Below are 14,694 nucleotides of genomic sequence, written 5' to 3' on the forward strand. Positions count from 1 at the left end.
TTAAATTTCCTTTTACCCACAACAAATACTTGTGTTCAGCAGTTTGCTTTTATCATCTTTCCAAAGCATACTTTACATAAGAACAATTTTACATATTATTTATTAGCAAGAGCAGCTGGTTATAAACAGGCAAACTCATTTTCTGTAAGTACTATGACTCCGTGAATGGAAGTGTGCAGGGCTCCCTGAGTGGCCTGCTAGATGTGAGGTTTCTACAGCCACAATGTACTGGGCTTTACAGGAATTAGTGCTACTGATTTATCAGGCCCTGCATGTTTTCTAGATGGCAGCTCTGCCATGAATATGTGTTTGTTGGTTATCATTAGATTTGAATTTGGTAGTATGCACTGCATTCAATAGGTGTTATGTATGAAAAATAACAGAATGATAGGTTAATGAAATAATCAGTCATGTTTATTATATTCTTTACAGAGTACACCCAAGACTTATCAATCTTTATGGAAGAAGCATGGAAGAAATGAATGATTCCAAAGTAACATGTAGTTGTTTATAAGAGGAATGTGGAAATTAGAATTTTAATATGAAAATATATATTATATTTTAATTAATCAGATATTTTAATAAGGAAAAATATCTATTTTGAAAAGGAATTAAAATTGCTATTTTTGATGTTACTAAAATTAGCTTCTAAACTTAAAAAAATAGGACATGAAATATATACAAAACAACTGAAATTTTGGTTTTTGGAGAGTATTTATTGGAATGGAAAATAAACATCTCTGGTATTTGAAATTTAAACAAGCTATATCAATATTTAACATAGATTAATTCCAAAGTGAAATAATTTGGATTCTTTCTTCCTGGATTTGAGTCCATCAATTCTGATGTTAAATTTCGATAGCCTGGTACCAACAGATCAGAGTTCATGTAAGAATGTTCTGATATCCTGATGAGGTAAGTATTCCAGCAAGATTATATTTCAAAATTACACATTTAGGAAATCATATAACCAGAAATAGTACTATTTTTTTCCCTCAAAATCTCTAATATGTAGACTACTTGGCAAAAACAAAAAAGATGGATTAAAGTTATAGCACCAATTTTGTGACGGTCTCTGAAAACTGAAAACTCAAAGTGATTGGAGTTTGAAGTCCATTATACACAAAGTATATAAAATATATAAATATGCAAAATACATAAGGAGTCATAATCTGGCCCCGTAGGGAGCTGTGTTCCTCTTGCTCCTGAAAGCCCTGCTGTCTGACGATTCTAGCATGTTGTTTGCACTGTACTTGGTGCTACCTGAAATGCTGTTATTTCTAGTAGGAAAGAACCAGATTTAAATTTCCTCAGGGATCATCCTTGAGAAAGCAGCTTTAAGTTTGGATTTGATTTTCTATCAATGAGCCTAGATATTTTCTTGAAAGAACTACTTTAAACATTTTAACTTCTATTGGTTACACACCAAGTTAAGAAGGTTTCATGCTCACTGGGTCTTGCTGCTGAAATGCCTTACCGACTGCTGTGCATTTCTCCTTTTCCAGCCACCAATATGTGAACAGATAGCAGAAATGAAGCAGTCTGAAGAAGACAGCTGTTGGCAGGGACCTCATATGAAGAAATCCTTTTCCATAACAGTAAAGAGCGGCCCCTAACTTATCACGTCCCATGACAGATTTTGAAAATTTGGCCACAACCTTCATATCAAGTTAGATGTAGAAATAAATCAGATGAAATTATGTTCTGCAGTTATCAGCATTTAGTTTATAAGTAAGAATAAATATTACAAAAAAAGACTCTATTTGAAAATAAAGAGACATTTAAAGATAAATTATTTTAGACCCAGAAAGAAACTACTTCATTATAAAAGTATGTAAGATCAACAAAAAACTTAAAATATTTCACTTATCACTAAAACATGGAAATTTTCATGTCATATTTTTATCCAAGCTAAATCTACATTTTTCAATTTACAGGTAAATTTGTGAATTTTGTTTTCTAGTTCCATGCAGAAGAGAATGCCCTTATAGCACTGGTGAAAGTACATTTCATACTTACACTTGAGAAAAGAATATCATCCAAACAAGAATTTATCTATTGGCTGAATTTTGACAGTCCGCATTTTAAACAGTATCTAATTTATATGAAATATTTGTCCCCAATATCATCTTTGGAAGGCTCTGATTTTTAAAAACTTAGTGAGGTACAGTTTTCATATTTTACATATATCAGTGTATGTATATTTCAAATATCAGCTAAAGTGCAACATTCAATCTGTTTTAGAATATAAATTAGAATTCTAAGTATTGTTTTTATAAACAAAAAAATTTGACTAAAGATGGATTTTTAAAATTTACTCTTCAGTACCTTTACCTTGATAAAATTGTGTTACAGAAAGACTTATTGGATTTATACCTATATAAATATATATATACATAATGTTTCTAAAAGAACATATATGTACAAAAAGAAAAAAATACATGGCAGTATAAACAATACTTATCCAGAAATCACCCCTTTAAGCTCAAACCAGTGTATAAGTTCAGTCTGAAGTTTGCTCATCAGACCATAATATTCATAGACTGGTTGCTGATCAAAGCTCATAGGCAATAGATTACAAATCAGTGTCTTTAAAGATATCTGCTTTAAAATGATAGTGGTTCTTTTCTATTCATTAGAAAATTTGGTGACAGCGTGTTGAAAAATTCTGCTAAATATTTCTAGAGAACATATTCCAAACAATTCTCAAAGAGCTATTAGGAATGAGTCATTGCCTACTGGGTGGAATTAATTTTACCAAAGCAAACACATATGGTGAATAGTATTTCTTTCAAAGGAATAATACTACAAGTCTAAGTCTTCTCCAGATGAGTTGTTTACTTCCTCCACATAATTTTAATTCTAATGCACTTTCAAGATATCTTCCAGGGATTACTTCTCTTGAATAAGTTGATGCTTTAGTGTTTTTATATCCATTTTAGAGCTGCAAGATTATCGTCTGAGAGAAAATAACTCCAAAGGTAATACTGTAATGTATCCAAAGATAATGCAGTTGAAAAGTCCAAGCAATGATGAAGACAGACTATGTCACATGGTCATTATTAAAAGAAGTACATGAAGTCTGAGCAGAATTCATGGTTTCTTGTAAACAATATCTAAAATTTTTGTTTAATATATTGTAACCTGAGTTGTTCTGTTAACTTGAAATAAGTCTTCACTCATCTTTATCACTTTTACTGTTAATGTAACTCCAACTGTCTCTTCTATTTTCTTCTTGTAGGATAGATTTGTACTGTCTTTTGAAGAAGCCAGCCTGAAAATAACATAGTATAATCACTGCTGTATAGTTATGAACATATTAAATGTCTCAACAGTCAATGACAATTGTAGTCAGTAAAAATTAGTTTGGGAGATACAGCCTTGTTTTGTTGTTACTATAGGGTTTCTCGGTGCTGCTTACACACGCTCCAAAATTGAAATTCAACATATAAATGTGCAGTGCTTTCCAAATGCTTTTTTAGAAAGTCTTTCAAAACTTCTGTTATATTGAATATTCATTGAAAATCAGTTATCTTTAAGAAAGCATATTTTTCTAGAAAGACTTTGGTACTGAAGTTAAGAGACACATGTGATCAGTACTATTAAATATCAGTCCACTTAGGAATTTAAAACTAACATTAAAAATACTGAAATACTTAAATCTAGTAATGTGGGAGTCACAAGTTGGCTTTGAGAAAACTCAAGAATAGAATTTTGGGTGGTTCAACATTGGTAATTATTAAAGGCTTACCTTCCACATAACATAAGAAATGAGGAAAAGTAAAATAAGTCCGAGGAGCAAGCTACTTGAAATAATCATTATAGTGAAATGGCGTCTGGGTCTTTGATGATGTAGTCCTTCGAGGAGAACCTACATAAATTAACCAAAAGAAGGAACCACCATTTTAAAAACTTGCCTCTATTTCCTTTGAAGCCCCTCTATTTTCCCCAACAGTATTTAGAATATTCCTTCCCATTCTCTTTCTGTTCTAACACAACCATAGGAAACATGGGTAAATGTTTGAGAAACACGGAGTGTAATGTGCCGTGTCTGTGGTTCTCCCTCCAATTCATTCTACCAGAATCACCTTCTGAAAGAGCTGCGTCATTCCTTCCTGCCAGCTGTAGAAAATGCCACTCCCCAATAAAGTATTTTAGGCTCTCTGTGGTTTTCCTGACCAAACACCCTAGCAATATTATTTTTCCCATAATCCTTATGTTTCAGTTAAAAAGGTAATCTTACATGGGCAACATTCTCATCCTTCTTTAATTCAATAACTTTGGGATTTGGCTCTGGAAAAGCTGTTGCTCTTATTTCAAACTTCAGTGCTCTAGTCTCATCCTGTTTAAAGAAAAGAGACATAGTTTTATTTCATGAAAACATATACCAGGTAATGATCATGAGAAACTAAAAGTTTTCACAAGTTATCTTCTCCAGCTTATTTCACCATTTGTATTTAATTGCAATGCAATGCTTCCTTTAGTTCCAAAGGCATGTCCTTTGTATTAATTAATATTTAAATATTATTTGATAGTTATTAGTATATTTTTTCCTTAGGGAAGACTTTCTTTGTTTGATAAACATTTCCTCAAATTAATTTTCTTTGGGCTTTTCTTGTAGTATTTGGTATACTATCTGTATTTGATCAAATACAGATAGTAAACCAAATGCTATAATGAAAAAATCTGGTACAAATATTTATAGCATTCAAAAATAAAATCACTGGATGAACTCAGTTTTACTATCTAACAGAGAGAGGGACTTCATAACCAAGAATTCAGGGCTTAGACGTCTGTAAATGGGCTTCACAAACTCTAAGGCCCTTTGAAGTTTTATTGAAAATTGAGATTTTTTTTTTTTGCATTCATTAGGGTAGATGAGAATATATTCTTTGATCAAATTCTTATAGAAGTCTATGACCTGCAAAAGTTAAAACTACGGTGTAAAGGTTATTTAACATTTTGGAGAGAACATGTAGAATTTTAGAGCTAAAAATAAACTATGTACTTTATCTGGAGCAGTGCTTTTCAACAGGGATGATTCTGTACCCTGGAGGATGGTCATTTACATCTGGAGACATTTCCAGCCAGCAGGCATGGGGACGGGGCGCTGCTAGCATTTAGTGGGTGGAGGCCAGCTATTCTAGCACAGGACAGCCCCTGACAACAAAGAAGTATTTCGTCCAGAATGCACTGGTGCCCGCTGGTGAAAAAACTGGACCCTGCGAGTATGAAGGCAGACTGCAGAAGTCTAAATGACTCACAACTGAAATGAAGAGCTCATGTTTCCCTGTCTGATGTGTCTTCCTCCTAACCACCTTGTGGTAATTTCAACTTCTCCTCTTAACAGAACATGATACCTGTCATTTCCTTTGGCTTATTATGTGCTATGTACTAAATTCTTTATAAAGATCATCTAATCTGAACAACTCTGAGAAAGATCTATTACTCATATTGATCAGATAAGAAAATTTTATCTCAAAGTACTTCTCATAAATATACACACTCCTTTCCAGGAAGAAGTCTAACATGTATTTAGTTAATTTTTAATTCAAGCCTTCAAACTTCACGTCCTTAAAAGTGTGTTTCTGTTCTTGTATGTTTGTGTTTTGTTAAATTTTGATGTTTTAGATTTTATGGAAGTCTTAATTTTTAGTAAATGTATACTATATACAATAGTAGGTCTTTAAGCATAATTTGTAAATAACTAAGGATATATGAAATGTTAAGGCAGCTAACTAATTTGAGTGACAGTCATAGTTGGACATGCTTTGTAAAATCTCTTAATTATAGTCTATTTTATAGCCCACGTTATCTGTTTAGTTACTAAAACCATGTCATTTTGACAGTGTATTTTGAAGTGATAAATGGGAACAGTTTTAGAATTTCATTCCAGATTTTACAGTCATTCATACCTTCTTAATTTGTTGAATGCCTCCTTACCATCCTACCTGCATAAGATGGTTGTGTTTGTAAGGTCTGTCTGAAATCTTATCCACAAAGTTGTCACTGTATCACAGACTTACCATTTCTAAAATGGATGGGCGACCTTCCAACTGAATGTGAACACTGGCTTCTTTTCCACTGTCCATTTTCCCAAAATGGCATGAGATATCTAAGCAATATGGATCAGCTTTCATGCAGTACTTAAAAAGAATACAAAAGAGCCATGTTAAAATTTAAACATTTTTTAAAAGATGGCTAAAATATTTTACATGGAATTCAAGATCTGCTCCCACTACTGGCATTTGCAAAAATTTATCTTGCTATAAACATGGAATTAAGGATATGCTTTCATTAGTGGCACTTAAAAATTATCTTGCTTCAAAGAAAACACAAATATTTATAATAAATTATAACAAAACAAGTATTTGAACTATATCATATGTTTCATTATTTTTATGAAAATATTCTGGGATAGAAAAAGACATGAGAGTATTTGCTTAGTTACATGTTCTATGATCAAACTTGGATCATTTGGAGGCTTTCCTTGTCCCCCCTTCCCCCCACATATATTCACTAAAATGAAAAAAAGTGGAAATTTCATGCAACCAGAGGTTGCTCAGCTGAGGACATCTTGACCAACCCCCTAAAGGGTCTGGTACAATGTCTGGTTGGCATGAATTGAGCACTTAAATAAATAATGACTAGTATGGTATCAGTTCAGTTCAGTTCAGTTGCTCAGTCGTGTCCGACTCTTTGTGACCCCAGGAATCGCAGCACGCCAGGCCTCCCTGTCCATCACCAACCCCCAGAGTTCACTCAGAGTTGCATCCATCGAGTCAGTGATGCCATCCAACCATCTCATCCTCAGTCGTCCCCTTCTCCTCCTGCCCCCAATCCCTTCCAGCATCAAAGTCTTCTCCAATGAGTCAACTCTTCACATGAGGTGGCCAAAGTACTGGAGTTTCAGCTTTAGCATCATTTCTTCCAAAGAAATCCCTGGGTTGATCTCCTTTAGAATGGACTGGTTGGATCTCCTTGCAGTCCCAGGGACTCTCAAGAGTCTTCTCCAACACCATAGTTCAAAAGCATCAATTCTTCGGCGCTCAGCCTTCTTCACAGTCCAACTCTCACATCCATACATGACCACAGGAACAACCATAGCCTTGACTAGATGGAGGGAGAAGGCAATGGCAACCCACTCCAGTACTTTTGCCTGGAAAATCCCATGGATGAAGGAGCCTGGCAGGCTGCAGTCAATGGGGTCGCACAGAGTTGGACACGACTGAGCAACTTCACTTTCACCTTTCACTTTCATGCATTGGAGAAGGAAATGGCAACCCACTCCAGTGTTCTTGCCTGCAGAATCCCAGGGACGGCAGACCCTGGTGGGCTGCTGTTTATGGGGTTGCACAGAGTCGGACACAACTGAAGCGACTTAGCAGCAGCAGTATATAGTATATATTTAATCCTGGGTGTATCTCAACTCTCCAATCATGCCTGCTCCTCACACACAAGAACATTACCTGACTTGGCTTCTCTCCTATACTCAACTGACAGTTCAAACCTCTTGGTCCATGATTTTAAGTGTTTCAGTTCTGGACGTTGGAAAGCAAAACACTGAAACTTACCAGGAGCCTCTTATCAGTCTTTGACAGAAATCTGAATGTATCTTTAAGGGTCTCCATTGTGCCTTTTTGCTGGTCTAATGTACACTTTCTTTGATAATTCTTAAAATGGCATTCTCCAGCAGTAGTCTACAAAGATAGAGAGCAAGAAAACTCATCCAGTATTGGAAAGGACAATAGCTACATGGCTTTTAAAACTTACCTTTCAAAGCTTACCTTTTAAGAAATATATCAAATACTTCTAAAATTATGTGAAAATATTTTTTGACAGATTTTGGAGAGGTTAAATCTTTGAGGTTAAAAAAATGCAACAAAACTCAGAAAAATTTTAGAGGCTTGATATAGTCCTAAATTGATCAAAGGGCCTTAACCTTAAAAAAATTAGGGCAGTATGAAAACTGAACATTAGCATAAAACTGAACGTATTTCTTTGGCTTCAGATACACAGTCAAGTGTTACAGCAGCCTGCCCTACCATCTCAATCTGGAATTCAGGTAGGATTTTTAAGGATTACCTCTCAAATCTATTGAGTGGATTTATTTGCTGATTGCTTGTCTTAAAACTGGGAAGGTAAAACTAATTCAGATAGAATCCACATAAGAATATTGATTCTTAGTAGTTATTTGATAATAAAAGGCTGAAGTACTGGTTTTTCAACATTGGTCTCAAGCTTTATGGAGAATCCGATCAAAGAAAATCTACCAAAAGATAGAGCATAATTTTGTTATCGTCACATGTAGAGATTCCACTGTAATCGCACAGTTCTAATGCAATAATCAAAGTGTACACAATAAATGCATGGTGAATTCATAGCTGAGACCAAATGTGACTGAAGTAAGGTAACAAACCTCCATTTTAGCAATATGACTTAGAATAAAGGAGGGAACCCCATTTTTACCTGGACATCCAAAACGTTGAACAGCTTGTCGGTTCGGGGACTAAAAGAATTTGGTATCATTATTTCCACACTAATATTTGGAGCCATGCTTTGGCCGGTGTTGATGACCTGATAAGCAAAAAGTTTTAAACACTCAAAAAACACATTTTATAAAAGTACAGATAGCAATGAGCTTCTCAGGTGAACCTGGGTATTTCATGCAACATTTATAAGGGGGGAGGTTTATAGAATATCCACTATCAGAACTTTAAAATGTTTGCTAACAATGCAACTAGTTATTATTCCTAGCCCTTTCCTTTTGGTGATTAGAACAAAATGTTTGCACTGATGGTTTATTGCAGAAATAGTCTGAAGAAAAAGACATCGATAATATACAGTTCAGGGGGGTAAGGTCACTGACCCTCAGTGCAGTTGAAACTCCAAGTACAACTTATAGTCAACCCTCTGTATACCTGATTTCTCTGTAGTCACAGATTCAACCAACCAATGGTTGGTTCTAAACTACCGAATTTACTATTGAAAAAAATCCACATCTAAGTGGACCAGTGCAGTTCAAACCTCTGTTGTTCAAAACTGTACCTGGCACATTACTGATCTAAAAAAACGTGATCAATTGTCCTTATAACTACTCCATGAGGTGGGTTAACATTTTATTATTCACCAACTCAGGAAGATGCTAAGAGGGATTAATGTGGTATCCAAGATCACAGTCAAAAAATGGTAAGAAGTGGGACTGAAACCTAGGTATTCTAATTCTAAATAATATGTTGTTTTCATAAAGTCACTCTGTGCTAACAGAATAATCATCAGCAATGAGTAAAAATATATTTAAGTTCAGGGTAATTATAATGTGGAAGAACTCAGAAAATTAGAAAAGGGTAGGTTATTAGGTTTTAGAAAAAAATAGGTTTTTAATAATATGCATAAAGGGAAGATAGTTCTTGATAAATGATAAATATCTTGATTCTTGATCATATTAAATATAAATATATAATATATATTTTAGTAGTTATTTGATAATATTTGATAACAAATATCATAATATAAATGCAGATATCAAATTCTTGATAAATGATAAAACAATTTATCATTGTCATTGATAAATCTGGGGATTAAAGAAAATTGAGCCAAAATACTCAGTGATCAATGCAAAGAAGTAGAAGAAAATAACAGAATGGGAAAGATTAGAGATCTCTTTAAGAAAATTAGAGACAACAAGGGAACATTTCATGCAAAAATGGGCCCAATAAAGGACAGAAACAGTATGGACCTAACAGAAGCAGAAGATATTATGAAGAGGTGGCAAGAATACACAGAAGAACTATACAAAAAAGATCTTCATGACCCAGATAACCATGATGGTGTGATCATTCACCTAGAGCCAGACATCCTGGCGAAGTCAAGTGGGCCTTAGGAAGCATCACTGTGAACAAAGCTAGTGGAGGTGATGGAATTCCAGTTGAACTATATCAAAACCTAAAAGATGATGCTGTGAAAGTGCTGCCCTCAATATGCCAGCAAATTGGAAAACTCAGCAGTGGCCACAGGACTGGAAAAGGCCAGTTTTCACTCTAATCCCAAAGAAAGGCAATACCAAAGAATGTTCAAACTACCACACAATGGCACTCATCTCACATGCTAGCAAAGTAATTCTCAAAATTCTCCAAGCCAGGCTTCAACAGTATGTGAATCATGAACTTCCAGATGTTTAAGCTGGATTTAGAAAAGGCAGAGGAACCAGAGATCAAATTTCCAACATCCATTGGATCAAAAAGCAAGAGAGTTCCAGAAAAACATCTGCTTTATTGACTATGACATGGAACAACAGACTGATTCCAAATAGGAAAAGGAGTACGTCAAGACTGTATATTGTCACCCTGCTTATTTAACTTATATGCAAAGTACATCATGAGAAACGCTGGGCTGGAGGAAGTACAAGCTGGAATCAAGACTGCTGGGAGAAACATCAATAACCTCAGATATGCAGATGACACCACCCTTATGGCAGAAAGTGAAGAAGAGCTAATGAGCCTCTTGATGAAAGTGAAAGAGGAGAGTGAAAAAGTTGGCTTAAAGCTCAACATTCAGAAAACTAAGATCATGGCATCCAGTCCCATCACTTCCCTTCCCCAAATAGATGGGGAAACAGTGGCTGACTTTATTTTGGGGGTGCTCCAAAAATCACCGCAGATGGTGATTGCAGCCATGAAATTAAAAGACGCTTACTCCTTGGAAGGAAAGTTATGACCAATCTAGACAGCATATTAAAAAGCAGAGACATTACTTTATCAACAAAGGTCCAACTAGTCAAGGCTATGCTTTTTCCAGTGGTCATGTATGGATGTGACAGTTGGACTATAAAGAAAACTGAGCGCAGAAGAATTGATGCTTTTGAACTGTGGTGTTGGAGAAGACTCTTGAGAGTCCCTTGGACTGGAGATCCAACCAGTCAATCCTAAAGGAGATCAGTCCTGTGTGTTCACTGGAAGGACTGATGTTAAAGCTGAAACTCCAATATTTTGGCCACCTGATGCAAAGAGCTGACTCATTTGAAAAGACCTTGATGTTGGGAAAGATTGAAGGCAGGAGGAGAAGGGGATGACTGAGGATGAGATGGTTGTGTGGCTTCACTGACTCAATGGATATGAGTTTGGGTAAACTCCAGGAGTTGGTGATGGACAGGGAGGCCTGGTGTGCTGCAGTTCATACGATCGCAGAGTCAGACATGACTGAGTGACTAAACTGAACTGAAAGCCTTTGACTGTGTGGATCACAATAAACTGTGGAAAATTCTTCAAGAGATGGTAGTACCAGACCACCTGACCTACCTCCTGAGAAATCTGTATGCAGGTTAAGAAGCAACAGTTAGAATTGGACATGGAACAACAGACTGGTTCCAAATTGGGAAAGGAGTACATCAAGACTGTATATTGTCACCCTGCTTATTTAACTTATATGCAGAGTACATCAGGTGAAATGCCAGGCTGGATGAAGCACAAACAGGAATCAAGATTGCTAGGAGAAATATCAATAAGCTCATATATGCAGATGATACCACCCTTATGGCAAAAAGCAAAAAACTAAAGAGCCTCTTGAGGAAAGTGAAACAAGAGAGTGAAAAGTTGGCTTAAACTCAGTGAGAGACTTTATTTTCTTGGGCTCCAAAATCACTGCAGATGGTGATTGCAGCCATGAAATTAAAAGATGCTTGCTCCTTGGAAGAAAAGCTATTACCAACCTAGACAGCCTATTAAAAAGCAGAGACATTACTTTGACAGCAAAGGTCCATCTAGTCAAGGCTATGGTTTTTCCAGTAGTTATGTATGGATGTGAGAGTTGGACTATAGAGAAAGCTGAGCACCAAAGAATGGATGCTTTTGAACTGTGGTGTTGGAGAAGACTCTTGAGAATCCCTTGGACTGCAAGGAGATCAAACCAGTCAATCCTAAAGGAAATCAGTCCTGAATAGTCATTGGAAAGACTGATGTCACTGAAGCTGAAACTCCAATACTCTGGCCACCTGATGTGAAGAACCGACTCATTGGAAATGACACTGATGCTGGGAAAGATTGAAGGCAGGAGGAGAAGGGGATGACAGAGGATGAGATGGTTCTATGGCATCACTGACTCGGTGATGAATTTGAGTAAGCTCCAACAGTTGGTGATGGACAGGGAAGCCTGGTGTGCTACAGTCTGTGGGGTCGCAAAAAGTCCAACACGACTGAGCAACTGAACTGAACCGCCTCCTGAAAACTATCAAACCAACACAGTAAGTTAGGAAAGAGATGTATTATAATATCTAAATGAAACACCATGGCTCAGAGTCTTGCAATAATATTCTGAATGCAGACACGTAGATTAAGCGGGAGTATGCCTGGCTTTGGGACAGGTGGTAACTGCCGGTCTTGGAAGCACAGGGCAGCTGTAAGAGGCAGTGTCAGCCATGGGGCCCAGCACTACCCAGACCTTTAGACAAGGTCTTCCTGATGCCAGCAAATCACCAAGCTCTCCTGCAGTATATTCGTGTTCATCTAATAACATTTAGACTTCTGAGAACACCTTCATGCTTGAACAACTCATCAAGCCTAGAGACTGAAAGCATCTCTAGGCCCAGTCCCTCCATTGTAATTTAACTATAAAAATACTTTTTAACTATTATTTGTAAATAAATAGGCCTTCTAGAGTCCAACTCAATTTCTGTTTATCAGAACATAGACCCCCACTGGACTGTGACAGGAGCATTCTTGGGGACTTAAAAGTAGAAGACTACATTTTCCCAATACTAGTGTATTCTAGTATAACAATACAATAACTTGAGTACAGACTCAAGAGCATTCTGAGGTCACCCTTCTTCCACAGATTTGGGGCAGAGGCCCAGGAGTTTGTGTTTTGGATAAACATCTCAAGTGATTCTGATACACATTTTAAAAAGCACTGCCTTACAATTATCATAATGTACCTAATCCAGGACTCACTCACATTCTATAGATTGTTATATAGCTCTGAGAATGTCTGAGTAGTACTTTTGATTGAAAAAATATTTTTTTTGGATATTGTCTCCAATTATTTGCTCACTATCAACATCCATGCTGTAACAAAAATTTCAGTTTGACAGTAAAAAAAATTGTTAATGAATTTATAGCTTATATATTAGTATGTTAATACTTCTGGATGATGATAATATTCTCCACTTTTAAAAAGATTTACTAAATGATACATCACTTGTCACAGAGGCATATACCAATGGCCTGTAAGGCTGACCAAGTGGACATTAAGTGGAGATGCGGAGGTAAAATCTTCGCTTGGTAATGTTAGGATTTGTATAAAGCTTGGACCAAGTTTCACTGGTTGGCACCAAAAGATGCCTTCCTCTTGACCTATTTTGATTTCTGCATGTATCTCAAGCATATTCAGCTCCTCCCATAACTTTGCCTATTTCAGGCATCACCTCTGTTCCCACTTGGACTATGAGGAGCGTGGGCTCAGTAACAGGAACAGGACGAATGGGAGAGAAGGGGCCCATGAAGCGAGGGCATGAGCCTTGAGGCAGCTCTCTCCCCGCCCCCAGCCATCTGTGGCCTCCCAGACCTGAGGGACATCACGCGCACATGACGTCCTCTGGAGCAGTGCCTCAGTAACAGTTTGTTCACAACTTGAATACAAAATATGAACACAGTCATCTTACGTGGAAAGTGAAGTTCATTTTCTCTGTCACGCACATTTCAAACTCATCATCTTCCTCCTTTGGTCCATACATAAATGAAGCTGGACTTACAAACCTGGCAGAAAAGAATTCAGATTTAATTCAACTGTCTTATTTGATGAGGTACTTGAAAAACCTTTCTCTATAGTCTGAATATAGCATATCTCTTAAATATGACATAATTCAGAGTACAGACGCTTCTAAGTACCAAGGAGTACTTTTGATAAAGGTAAGAACACTTTCTTGTTAAGAATTTTGTGAAAATGTAATGAATTTCCCAGGTGGCGCTACTGGAAAGCTGTGGGCTCTAGTTTGGGTGAAAACTTCTCTTCCCACCAATATCCTCTACTTCATTCCCAACACTGCCAGCTCACTCTAGTGACCGTTCCATCTCTCTCAGCCCTCAAATGATTCATGCAAACTTGAAAAATATGAGATAAATTCTTAGCTTTGCCCTCAGGCTCCAATATCCACTTATACTTCAATGTATCTGACAGATTTTTGAATTACTTCTCACCATCCACCAATTCCTGCTGGCTATTTGTAATGAACCCCAAGTGTGGGGAACAATTCAAACACCAATAAGTAGGGCAAGTTTTTGTTAAAATACAAGGTTGTCACTCTTTTACCTGAAATGAGACATATGCATGGTTGGTAATGAAGTTCAAGGAATTTTTCTAGGGAAATCCCGATTCCCCAGGTTGTGAATATTTGGCAGCACAATGGCACCCCACTCCAGTAGTCTTGCCTGGAAAATCCCATGGACGGAGGAGCCTGGTAGGCTGCAGTCCATGGGGTCGCGAAGAGTGGGACACGACTGAGCGACTTCACTTTGACTTTTCACTTTCATGCATTGGAGAAGGAAATAGAAACCCACTCCAGTGTTCTTGCCTAGAGAATCTCAGGGACGGGGGAGCCTGGTGGGCTGCCGTCTATGGGGTCGCAGAGTCGGACACGACTGAAGTGGCTTAGCAGCAGCATGAGGTAATATGGGCTTCTTGGTGGCTCAGCAGTAAAGAATC

General features: G+C 36.9%; 2 protein-coding genes across 2 annotated transcripts in view; one reads left to right on the forward strand and one right to left on the reverse strand.

The window, feature by feature from the left end:
- Nucleotides 1-3,372, forward strand: part of CERKL (CERK like autophagy regulator) — a 134,614-nt gene extending 131,242 nt beyond the window's left edge. Inside the window, exon 13 of the mRNA XM_069577062.2 lies at nt 433-3,372. Coding sequence (XP_069433163.1) covers nt 433-514 — 82 coding nt within the window. The 3' untranslated portion in view covers nt 515-3,372. The remainder of the gene's footprint in view (nt 1-432) is intronic.
- Nucleotides 696-14,694, reverse strand: part of ITGA4 (integrin subunit alpha 4) — a 95,772-nt gene continuing 81,773 nt past the window's right edge. The window contains exons 22-28 of the mRNA XM_069577053.2: nt 13,655-13,748; nt 8,470-8,577; nt 7,575-7,700; nt 6,027-6,146; nt 4,244-4,342; nt 3,752-3,871; nt 696-3,274 (exon numbers count right to left, since the gene is read on the reverse strand). Of these exons, the coding sequence (XP_069433154.1) occupies nt 3,176-3,274; nt 3,752-3,871; nt 4,244-4,342; nt 6,027-6,146; nt 7,575-7,700; nt 8,470-8,577; nt 13,655-13,748 (766 nt within the window). The 3' untranslated portion in view covers nt 696-3,175. The remainder of the gene's footprint in view (nt 3,275-3,751; nt 3,872-4,243; nt 4,343-6,026; nt 6,147-7,574; nt 7,701-8,469; nt 8,578-13,654; nt 13,749-14,694) is intronic.

This window comes from Ovis canadensis, chromosome 2, assembly GCF_042477335.2.
Source record: "Ovis canadensis isolate MfBH-ARS-UI-01 breed Bighorn chromosome 2, ARS-UI_OviCan_v2, whole genome shotgun sequence".
NCBI lineage: Eukaryota > Metazoa > Chordata > Mammalia > Artiodactyla > Bovidae > Ovis > Ovis canadensis.